A 12745-nucleotide genomic window follows, 5' to 3' on the forward strand; every position below is an offset into this window, starting at 1 on the left:
AAGGATCCCACGACTCATTGGCGGGCTCTGGACTTCTTAAAACAAATATATCTTTATTATTAATGGATGTTTTGCGAAAGACAAATCCCTTTTAAGGCTATTTGAAACAGAAAGGAATGAAAGATGCATTAGTTAGTTAGTTTTAGGACAGATGATTAATGCACACCTTAAAATATTTCTGAACGTGTGTGTAAGCAACGTTGTCCTTTATAAATAATTAAGATATTTAGAAGCCACAGTCTCCCTCGACGTTTCATAAAAATCGAACTGAAAGCTGTAATTACTCTTGTGCACTGCCTGGATGTCCTTGTCGCTGCAATTTTGGGCTCTTTCATCCACTTTAGGGTTAAAGCATCATCGGGAATTTTGAACAGGCACATTCACGGATAAATATTGCACCGACGAGTTATTACCTCTGGTGGCAGCTACAGCTCGACAATCACACAATCATCCCGAGGAGGATATCCACTCGTGAGCTGGAGAGGGCCCCGAAAGAAAGAGGGCCCGAAAGAAAAGCACACAAACCACAGCGTCTCACTCTCTTCTAACAGGACATGTTTATTTACAGCGGCAAATGACAGGAGTCACAAGTGTTCCACGGGTACGTACAGAGAGACATCAATAGATCCACCTCCTGCACAAAGCAAACTCAGCGGGGACGTGGGGAGCGTGGGCGGGGTGGGGTGGGGTGGTTGGGGGGGCATGGGGTGGGGACAAAGAGGACACATACTGTACACTGAGCTCAAACACACCTGTATTACCCCCTTTACAGAGAAAAGGCGTGGCGGAGGAGACAGAGAGGGAGGTGACAAGGGGAGAGAGGGTGGTTAGGGTAAAGGGGGGTGGGGGGTGGGGGGGGGGTTTAGACTCATATTCAAATACAAAAGAACATGTACAAATCGTATAGCCTCCAGGCACTGTGCTCCCATATTTACAGTCATCGTAACTGGCAGCGGGGACCACTCCATGGCAGGACCATCCGTTTTGAGATGTGCCGGTACAAGGGACTCGCCGTGAGGAAAACAAAAGCCGGCGCCACGAAAAAACCAGCGGAGTCGAGAGAGGCGGGGGGAGCAGTGGCGGCAGTGGGCCCTCGCAGACACACGTGCGCGGAGTGCTGCACCCGGGGGGGAATTAATCATTGTCGAGAAGCACATAATCAGGTTTTAGCCATCGGAGTGCACTCGCCACGCTCGAGGAGAGACCCCTCGCACACAGGTATTCACGCCTCGGGCATGTTCACACACGACTCGCAGGGTTAACGCCTCAGGTAGCCGGTGAGTATAGAATATAAATAATGAACAGAAATCAACAGGTGAATTGTAACAAAACAAAACGGCAAGATATTGGGATTTCGACTAGGTTATGAGGAATTGAGAAACTCTTATTGTGAAAAGTGGGCACACACACACACACACTCACAGACTGACTTACAGTACGTGCAGATACATTCAAACAGACACACATGCGACCTGATTCATTTAGACAAGTGCGTTCAACCACTCACGCACGTATGCACGCTACACGGCGGTAAAGCCGGAATTGAACTCACGGCGTCGAGCCGACATCTAGTTGCACTAGGTAGTTAAACACGTCTGTTTCTGTCCAGTGTTGGCGACTACGACCCACAGTCTTACAACTACATCTCCAGGAATTCACAGCGTCACGATTTAAAATTCATTCAGTGGCAGCGCGAGAAAAAAAGAAAGAGAAGAAGCAGCAAACGTGACAATCAGAAGTTCGTCGGACGGTTGACGGTGCTGCAGCGGCATTGGGCCACAAGGGTGGAGGAGGAGAAAAGAAAAGGAGGCACACTAATGCCATATTTACTGCCTCCGTTAAATGCCCTGAAATAGCCTTAGGGCGCGGGGTTTCTTTAGGGAAAGTAAATGGATATAAAAAAGCAAATATTACACCATCACTGAACGTCTGACCAAAACACAACGTAAGAAGGGAGTAAAAGTAAAACCGCTTTTCACCTGAAAAAAAAAAAGGAAAAGAAAAAGCCTGTTGCATTTTGACACAAAAGAAGAAAGAGAGACATCCTTTAGGGTATATTTACATAAAAGCTTTTGTAAAATATTCTTTTTTTTCCACCACCTATGTACAACACGTGACAACAGCAGAGAGAACAGCGATCAGACTGAGAAAAAAAACAAGAAAAGGAAATGTGAGACAGAAAAGAGATAAAAAAGGCAAATCATCAACGTACACATGTCGGTTTCTTTCCCCGTGAGGATACTCTGCTTTTCTTTGCCCTCTACATATAGAAACAATTACGCGACATCATTCAGAGTAATTGCGTGGACGTCTGTCTTCTTTTATATTCCAAGTTGTGTACCCAAAGTGCACGGTGACTGGCAGTTCGGTTACACCCCCAGTGAGCAGATTGAACACACATTTTGTGGTTTTTTCTCTGATTTTCCCCGCAACACAAACTCCAACTCCAACCCACAAAAGCCCTTTTTTTTTTTCAGACGACACTAACCATCAGATAAAGCCCAGATTCTTCTTAATAATTCACGACGAGGACACGTTTCAAATGTTACAAAATGGCCCCAGCGAGAAGTAAAAGCCTTGAACCTCGTGAGCGGCGTTTCGCCTTTTTGTTTTTTTGAAGCCAGCTCGCCTGAAACGCAACGAGCAGGAAAAAGAAAACAGGAACGCTGAAGTGTGGCGCTAAGGACACCGGGTTGAAATGATCGTAACATCAAGCAGACAAAAAAAGGGGGGGCACACTAGAATACAAACGCATTTGGGATTGCGTGAGGAGTCTGAGAAGTTGCGTTGGGGTTGGGGGGGGGGGGGGGGGGGGCCTGGTAGACGTCGTGACTCATAGCCATTTCGAGACATGACCGTCTTAAAAAAGGAAAACAAGTTAAAATGGAGAAAAAAAAACATTGAAACACACGGCAAGAAACCAATCTACAATCATTGAGAAACAAGAGCCTTCCACTGACGCCATGTTTACAAGAACATGATACATTTATCACTCGGGGGGGGGGGGGGTCTAAAAGGTTGACCCTCTCCTCCTTTCTATTTTCTCTCTATTATTTGTATTTACACATGCCTTCCCCTCGGGGCAGCGTTATAAACAGATATGGTATTTTTACTCCACTATTTTCCAGTGTTGTAGTTTCTCTGGGTTTTGGTCTCGTGATCCGAATGTTCTTTTGGTGGCGAGGGGACCGACCCGTCTCCTCCTCCCTGTCCCCCCCGCGGCCTTACGCCTTGCTGTCGTCAGGCTTTGTGTGGAGGCTGTTGTCACTGTGCACCTTGATTTCAATCGTATCCGGCTTGAGAGACTCTTTTCCATTTTCTTCCTTCAACGGTAGCTTCCTGCGGTGGGGGGGGGGGGGGGGGGGGGAGGAGATGAGAACCGTATTAACACAAGCAGACGTGAGATTCGCAGGGGTTTTGGATTATCACAGGGACATAGAAGTTACGTGAACACACACACAGACGTGAGCGTGGCCGCCCCGGTGGATGTTTTTGTGTCCAGCAGACACACACACACACACACACAGTCAATGCTACGACAAGAGAGAATAGCCTTAATGGTTCCAAGAGGGCTTCACCACTTTCCAGCCCACCCACTATCACCTTGAAGACCTCTGGGTGGGTGAAGGAGCCCCCACCCCAGGATAATAATGATGGGTTTAATTAAAGTGAAAAGGCAGCAGGGATATTAAACACAAACGCCTCTACAGGGCTCTGCAAATAGATAATAAACATATCCATGGTTCTCTTTGGCCTGATCTGACGAAGAGTCGTGCGTACGTCTCAGTTGACTGACAAGAGAGGGAAGGCATTGGGTGAATAGTCACAGGGCGGCTGTGGTTCAGGAGGTGGAGGGGGTCGTCCACTAACCAGAAGGTCGGTTCGATCCCTGTCACCCCTATACTCCACATTCTGAGGTGTCCTCTGGCGACATACTGAACCCAAAGGTTCAGTGTGAAAAGACTTGAAACGTGTCTTTCTCCACACAGGGGTACATTTCTCTGGAGACACGGCAGCAAAATAATATTCATACAACGGCCCTGACACACAGAACAAATAGAATTGTGACGGTGATTTTCAGTAACAACACATTTCAGTTACCCATCTTAAGCACATCAATGTATTCATGGATGTAATTGGCCAATTTTAAAGGCCTCTTTTCAACGTTGTGTTGGTTTAGTAGAAATAAGTGGAAGTGCACTAACTAATTTCCTATGTATTTTTTCCAAGAAACGTCTAAAGAAAATATGTATCATTTGTGTATGACGTGTGCACTTTGTAAAATGAAGCGTTTATAAAAGATTGTAAAACCTTAAAGTGGCACTAAGGGGATTCTACTTAGTCCTCATTGTATAGATCTACTCAGTTTGTAAAAAAGCTGTATTCTGACTTATTTCGAATAGAAGCATTAGTAGTATGAGAATGAATATATATTTCTATTGAACGTGTTTGAGCACTCCTGAGATATAAAGTACACACCACTGTCAAAAGCAATGACCTGGACTTGGATTTAACATCTTGAGCAATGATCTACATTTTCAGACCCTCTCTCTGATTACTACCTCGCTTTTCAATTTGATTCATTTCAAGGAGTGAAACAAGAGATAACACCCCTGCATGTGTTAAGCAGGAGCCATTCGATTTGCCTGCCGTTCATCTCCTCCTACACGTGTCTCGCTTTGGAAAAATCCCGCAGATAGACATCGCAGCCTTATCTTTATGTTAATGTGGCCGCATGATGAAAATCTAACGAGCTTGTGTTTCAACTGATGTGATGTACGAGGGCTTCAACCGCATTTGGCACCGAAAGACACTTTATCCTGATGGAGTTAATACGGCGACTGGGTGAAAGTCAGGGTAGAATAACACGGTGACACTGTGTGATTTAAATCGTGTCAATTTCTAATATGAATTGCACATTCATTCTAATTTCTTTCGCAGTCATGCTGCATTTGGACATTTTAAATGGCCCTTAATTAGGTAACAGCGATTATAAAACGAGGCTCTATAAATCCTCCGAGCTATTACAGGTGGTGGAGAGATTAGAGTTGTTCGTGTGCAGGACTCGGAGTCAACCGAATAAATCTGCATGTTAGGTTCCACTTCAAAACAAAGGCCGGACTGTTTTTATTCAGACTCGTGTGAGGCCTCTGTGACCTTGACCTTTGACCTTCCAATTTCTAATCACTTCATCAATGAGTCCAGCTAGATCACGTTCAAAAGATTGAGAAATATGAAGGGACATCTCGAGCCCATACTGACAAAAAAAAGGGGCCGTGTAAAATCAATAGTCCACCAACTTTTGTGGTTTCAGTTTTGAAACTAAGGCTCCGTGCTGAAATTTACACAAAGGACGTCTAAGAGCAATTTGATCTGCAGCCGTGTATTTGCACATCAAAGATGCGAGATCCTTTCTTCTCCAGTGCAGCTTTCGGGTCGGCTATAAGTTTAATAGAGGATATCAATGAGGAGCATTAGCTTTCACCTGCTCTTTCCTCATCCGTGCACTCCTGTCCCCGGCTTTTTGTCTGCTCGGCTGCCGATTCTATCGAGAGGTTTGTACCAAAGGAAGAGAAAGTGATCGGACGGCTCGGATGAGGGTTACCCATTTCCTGAGATCACAGGGTCGTGCTGCTTTTGATTCTCTTCTATTTCCAAGTTTTGTTGATAACTCAAACTCGTATATGTCACGTGCTGAAAAAAGACGAAGCCCTCCATCCCCATTCTGTGTCGTACAACCGAAATGTCTCAAATCAGGAATTAGAGCAACTTTCCTCCTCAGGAAGTGTTTGGGGATGTGCAATCTTCTTGCAGTTTAATCTAATATGAGATCAAATATGAATCCCCCCCAGCAGCAGCAATGGCGACGATTAATGGGATAAAGGTTCGCTCATTTAATTCACTGATTATATCCTTGGTATGTCTTCATGTAAAAGCCTAACGTCAGTGGCCGTTGGTGACGTCATTGCTGTCTCCCATAGCTGAACTTTTATGGAATAGAATCACCTCCAAACACCCACACGCGAGATGTTTGCAAACTCCAAGGGAGACCATGACTCGAGCAGCGGCTCTGCGTGATACTGTACCTAATAAGCCCAAATATTGCAATTGGCCGGGGGATGGGGGGGTTCCCCTTTGGTTGATTGGTGGATGTTGAAGTTCCCGCACAGTGGAGCCAATTTCATGTCCCATTAGCCTCATGCTAACCCAGATTGGACTTAGTTGTGACGTGCGGGGGGGGGGGAATGAGGTCCCGACGCTGTTTATCTTTCTTTATAGGGGACATCAACTCAACAGGATCACATATGCACTTTCTGACTAAATGTTGCTGCTGCCGTTGCAAAGGGAACGGCAGCAGCAACATATTCACTTCAGCGAATGTATAATTGATGAAGGTTCCCGGTTTCACCAGGAACTCTCCACTTTCACTTTGGGCGTTTAGAGCAGCGGAGAGTGAGGGAAATAGAATAAATTGACTAGGGGGGGGTTGTTAAAATCCGGTTAATTGTAGATTATATTAATAATCATTTTTACTGGTTGGTGTACGAAATTGGTCATAAATACAGGAATAATGTTCATGTGTCTGTGGCGTATAAAATTCATCAATGAAATAAATGAACTGTCTTTAATTAAACTCGAACTCGGGGAGAGTGAAACCACGTTTAAATTCACTAGATCCAGATTTTTATTTGGATGCACACACTCTTAGGTTCCAAATATTATTATCTGGGAACTAAAATAACTGTCTGAGGAATACCCAAAGTAAAATGAAAGCTGTTCTTGAACCACTTGGAGTGCATGCATGATCTTGGTCTCTTTTGAAAGGTAACATTCTGAACTTCCCCCCCCAACATCAAAATAATCGCAGCTTTCTAATATGATATGTTGCATTAGTACCTAGCTGTACGACGCAGTTCTGTAAATAACAATGTTTGACGCTAATCTGAAAAACAGCACACCTGTAGGCTCATGCGGGAGGATGCAGCACAACAGGCTAAAAGTCTGATGTCCCTCAGGTGTTTGGTCCTGCTGGCTGCAGGGACTGTAGGCGTCGTGACTCAGGTTGCAGTCGGGTGATTTGAACCGATTTTTCTCTACATGTCCGATACCGACGTCTCGTGGCCGCCGCGCACTCCCCCCCGTGACATCGAAAGAGGGGAAATAACAAAAGAGGTGATAGAGTGAATATGACGGGCCCTGCTTGAGATCGCTCGATGGATCCGCCGGAGCCTCACACTGGGACCTGGGTGGACGAGTAAGTGTTTGCTCTCCCTCACACATCCGGCTTAGTTTCCCTATTTCAACGAAGGCGTGAACCTACACACACAAACACACACACACACACACACACACACACACACACACACACACACACACTCACACGCCACCTTGTGTGCGGATACTGTTCAGCCTTTCTTTTAAAACAAAGTCTGGCGCACAAAGCGAAAAAGGAAACGCCACTGGGTCCTGACAAGCCTCTTTGATTACGTGGCGGGAGCCGGCAGCTGCGTGCACCTCATGGCGGGCCGGGAGATATCAGAGTCTGCATGCAGATGTGTGTTTGGAATCTGTATACGCTTCCAAGTGACACCAAAGCACAGCGGGGGGGGGGGGGGGGGACTTGTTCTTTCCTCCGCTGACGTTAATTAAGCACGGGGCTATCTACGGCGGCCCATAAAGGCTGACTACAATCCCGGCTTTTCAAAGAGATAAATCAGGTGGCACCGGGGGGGGGGGGGGGGACACGCCTGTTTACGCTCTTATTTAAATCTTTACTTTTACCTTAATGTTTTCCTCGGGCGTATTTTCATCATAGCCGACGGCGAGCGCACGGCCGTCTTTACCGAAACCAAACTCCCCGCTCGCTCCACTCTGAAGTCTTTTAGCTTCTTGAGACGACCCCCCCCCCCCCCCCCCCCCCCTCACTCTGGTGTCAACAGGGGGTTCTGCAAAATCGCACCTTATTAAATGTCACACTACATCTAACATCTCATTGTAAATGGTGCAGGAGCTCTGTTGCGTCAGAAAACACACAAAACTGGAATTTGGGATTCGGACAGTGAACTGATGAATCCTGGAGGCTGCAGCTTGTTTTATCACCCGGATCACACTCAGTTACTTACAGCTTACATTCACATAAACTCGTGCTTTCCTGACGTACTACATGGAATACAGTTGGGACGATAAGCTGAAAAAACAAGATGATTAAACGATAAATCCAATAATGCCTCCTTCTTCAGTGTTTGACAATGTGCTGGAGGTTTTTTCCTCCCTGCAGGACGCCAGGGCTTTGGAGATAAATCCGGCATCGTGTGTTTGACTTCCTGCCGTGAGTCCTCAGAGTACTAAGATGCTCAACAGTCGGTTCTCCTCCAAGTCAAATCTGTCACTGAGCCTCACGTCTGAGAAAGCTCCTCTTCTCCCGCCCCCCAGTGTGATGTTGTGAGGTCAGACTTTTTGCTGAAGTTCGTAAAAAAGAGTCCAGGTACACATTTGGACGAGGATCATTTGTCGCTGGATAACTGACAACCTCAGGTGTTTGCCGGGAGGTTAGCGGAGGGCCAGGAGCCAGGTGCACGGATCTATTCCTGGATTCGCTGACTGACAAGACGGGACTGGATCCGCTGCTGTGACCGTCGCCGGCGGTGAGTATCAAGACAAACGCCTCCAGGCAAGGCAGAGAAGAACAGTGGGCACAGGACCAAACTACTCCTGGAGGCTTTGCAACGTGTATTTGTAGAATTCCACTGACTTTAAGTTGCTTAAATATGAGTATATTGCAAAAAGTCCAAATCTGACTGTCGCCCTTTTTTGCAATAAAACTGTTAAAAACCAGACAGGAGAGATGGACTACAGACACCAGAGCTTTATGGTTTTTTTTCCCCCGTCTGCCCACTGGGCCTGCTGGGACATCAACAGCTTACATTTAACACTGAAAGACAAAAAAGTGAGGACTGACTGAGGACGGGGACTTTCCCGAGGCGGCTGCAGAGCCCGGCGTGTCCTGACTGATCTTGGCAAGATCGGACAGCTTCTCTAATAGAGAGAGGCCGTCGCCCATCCTTCAATCTGTCAGTGCACCGCTCCAGCTCCGGCTCAGTTAACGCGACAACAACGGGCAGGACAGATAGCGTGGAGCTGAGTATTTAGAGATACAATTTAAATGGGGTGTAACGAGAGAGAGGTCAGATTTTAAATTACTTTTATTCTTTGATGGTCTAATTTCCCTAAAAGCAAGCTACCCATTGATTGTATATAAAGATGGATGATGGGATTGCTCCCCAAAATTGAAGCCACATCATCCTGATCGCCCCCTAGTGGCTGGCGGCAGCACATGTCTTAAACCCGACCTCCTCCATGTTATCAGACGGGACATGGGGCAAATCAAACAAGTGACAATCCCGTCAGATGAGTTTTTCTCAAAGATTGGTTACTGGTACTTATGTAGCTCATATTGTTTCTTATTGTTTTGTTATTTGTTATTTGATACAAGATGGCGGCACGTGTATCCAGGATATATTTTAGCGCCATTCTTCGCACAGTGGGAGGAGGTGTAGAGGCGTCGTCCATCTTTATACCGTTTTGGGATTTAAGAATCAAACAAATTGCAGATTGGAGACCAACCAATTTGAAATGTGAACGACGTGTGCGATTTGAAGGGCCAATTATTCCTATAAATGATGTCTTGAATACTTGTTGTAGCTACGCCCATTTGATGCTGTGGGAAAACAGAGCAGAAGAACTCCCTTTATCCGGTGCTGTCGCTATTTTAAGCATCAAAGTGAGAAGAAAATGTTCTCTGGAACTGTGAAGTCAAGTCGTTTTTTTTTTTCCTTATTTTCTTCTTGTTAACTGGGTTTTCGTTCGGGGGAAAGTAAAGGGTGAAGGTCATCCTCTCTGCCAGACGCGACCAGCCGCTGTAAGAGCAGGGTCTGCTGGGCCTCTCGACACATTGCACCCCCGCCCCCCCACCCCCCCAGAATCACACGACTGAAGTCTCGCACGCGCAGTGGGACTGTTTGAGCTTTGTATCATCTCAGGCGTTCTATCCTTCCACCTACTTAGTGCTGTGACTCAGTGTACAGCAGACGCTTCACTGTCACTGTAGCTTCACAAAGGAAATTCAGTTACGATACAAACGGGGGGAACTTGTTTTTCTGCAGGAATCTTTCCCTTGCAAACTCAGGATATTGATTTGCATTATGGGAAAGGTAGGATGGAATTTTTTAGGACATGGATCCATATTAGAGATTTGTATAAGTTTGCATATCTTAGCCTCAGCTCCATCATCTTTAAGGTATTTCGAAATGGTGCCTCTCGTCAGTCCCTAAACCTAAAGGAAGGTCAACAAGAGTATCCCTTTAGTTTAGTAAACTCTTCTTCTTCTCTAATCAGATACTCTACTTTTATAGAACCCCCACTTGTGTCTACACCCTGGGAGGAGGGGTTTCCTGTAAGATGAAGCCACGACCCCTTTCAACCTCGACGCCATCACGAGGGATCTAAACGTCAAACAGACTCACGTCACTCTTCTCTTGTTGTGCAGGACAAAGGTTCAGGTGCCGACCGTGTACTGCAACATGCCTGGTTTTTCTGTCAGCATGCTGGCCCTTGCATGCCCCGTGTGAAAAGGCCAAACAATAATAATGAAATGAAATTTGAACTGCAGTGTAAAAAGTCGCAAATAATCAGAATGATGGATAAAACCCGGATAATAAGAAATCTCGACCTCCTGCCTCTTCCTGTCAGGAGCGCTTTGCCCCGATCTGCTTCACTTTATGTAAACTGCAGAATAACACTCCATGGTAACACTACACGTCTGCGCCTTGTGTCGGTGAGGCCACTGTGATAAACGAGCAGGGTCCCAGAGCCATGAGGAGGCTGTAGCTGCAACATGGAGACTGTGAACGCCTGTGCGAGCTGCCGCTACCGTGGCCGCTCCGACATGATGCAGAGACAGATTGTGCATGCTGTGTGATCAGGCAGTCACTCAGCCCTCCAGCTCTGTGAGCTTAGTGACTCAGCAAGAGTCAACCCCCCTCCTCCCCTCTGCTCTTCTTCCTCCTCTTCCTCCTCCTCCTCCTCCTCTTCTTCTCTTCCTCTTCGCCCTCCCTCTGCTGCCCCTACACTCGTCTGGCACACTGACGCCTTTGGAAACAAAAATGGCCGTCTCACAAACCTTTACTGAGGCACCGGGGCTGAATCTGAAAACTGATTTGTGATTTTCACGGCATGAGAGGAATTAGGATAAATGATGTGTTTGCTCACAGAAAACATCCACAGAGTCCAGTGGGGCCACTCACAAGATTTGCATGCGCACACATTATATGATCATAGAGGTGGACACACAGACCAAGACAGCACGTGACGTGAATCACAAACATGGGGACACGTTCTTACGTCATGGATGTGCACGTACACGCTTTGCATGCAAAAGACGGTGAGCTCACGGCACAGTGGATGGATGAAAAGCACGGGTGTAAGTGAATAAGACATAATCAGAGACATACTGTGGTTGAAAAGGTGGTTGGGCGGCTGTTGTAGGTGTACCTATAGTAAATGGTAAAAAGAAAAAACTCCTTTTCTCATTTGCAGTAAATGAAGACTTTCACCGCGCTATCGGTAAATGTTTGAAAGGTGAGACTTCACAAAATGGACAAAGTAAAAAGAAACTTTCTGCCCAAACTGCTGACGGTAACATTTGGAACTAAAATCTTAAAAATCGGTTTAAATGTCTCCTTATCCATTAGTGTTTTTTATAATTCATTGTTGCACAGTTATACAGTAATAAAAAAACAGATTAAAAACCAGTAGCCAGTCTAGCATACACCCACAGCAGATGCACCATCTGCAAGCATGAATGATATTATGACTGGGAAAAGAAGGAGTTAGAAGTTCCTGTTAAATAAAGAAAGAATCACTCACAGGTAGGCAGCCTTGCCCTCCTCCCATTTCTTTGCCCTTGCCGCTGGTGGCTGTTTTCTTGCCGCACAGCGTGCGCGTGATGCACATCAGCAGGCCGCAGTGACGCAGGAAAGAAGCAGCTGACGTCCACCAGCACGAGCAGCAGCAGGAGCGCGCCGAAGCCAAGGCCCACCACCCGCCCCAGGGCCCATGCCGCTGAACAGGGATTCTGCTAAGGCAGGGAAACACACACGCAGACAAACAGACGCCCAACACAGAGAAAACACTGTTAGCAATTGGGATCCATGCGCTTGTTCTCTGAGACACACACACTCACACACAGGGTCAGGTGTGGAGCAGCATCAGTAGAGCCGGGATTCATTAGCCGGCTCAAGGGCGAGTTCGCCTGCTCGGGATATATCTGACCTGCCAGTGGAGGTCAGCCCCCCCCCCCCACACTTTCAGCCACACATGGAAGGGGTAGCAGTGTAGCAGAGTGCGAGAGACCAGGAAACCACAAAGCTGAACCAAACAAGAGCACACTCGCGCCCGGAGAAACTTTTTAAGCATGGGTTATACTTTCAGAACCACTCGAAGGTCGAATTCCTCCGAAGGCGGCTGGAGAGTTTCCAACGCGTAGATGAATCCTAATCCACTAACGCCTCGACTCCACACAAGCCCTCAGTGGAGACTCTCCATTATTACTTTGGATCCAGCAAATTTCCTCGAAAACAAATCAATTTCAGACTTAAGAGTTATTTTTTACAAGAGTAAATAAAGGGGAAAAGTTTTAAAGACTGAATAAAGGAGATCTGGGGGCTGAGGTGGAAATGGCTTTACC

General features: G+C 46.5%; 1 protein-coding gene across 1 annotated transcript in view; it reads right to left on the reverse strand.

Annotated features, from left to right (window-relative positions):
- Window positions 1-861: 861 nt before the first annotated feature.
- LOC133933204 (neural cell adhesion molecule 2-like) overlaps window positions 862-12745 on the reverse strand; it is a 231797-nt gene continuing 219913 nt past the window's right edge. The window contains 5 exon segments of the mRNA XM_062380147.1: window positions 862-3339; window positions 11926-11948; window positions 11950-12036; window positions 12038-12109; window positions 12111-12136. Of these exon segments, the coding sequence (XP_062236131.1) occupies window positions 3225-3339; window positions 11926-11948; window positions 11950-12036; window positions 12038-12109; window positions 12111-12136 (323 nt within the window). The 3' untranslated portion in view covers window positions 862-3224.

The sequence above is a fragment of the Platichthys flesus genome, chromosome 22 (assembly GCF_949316205.1).
Source record: "Platichthys flesus chromosome 22, fPlaFle2.1, whole genome shotgun sequence".
Taxonomy (NCBI): domain Eukaryota; kingdom Metazoa; phylum Chordata; class Actinopteri; order Pleuronectiformes; family Pleuronectidae; genus Platichthys; species Platichthys flesus.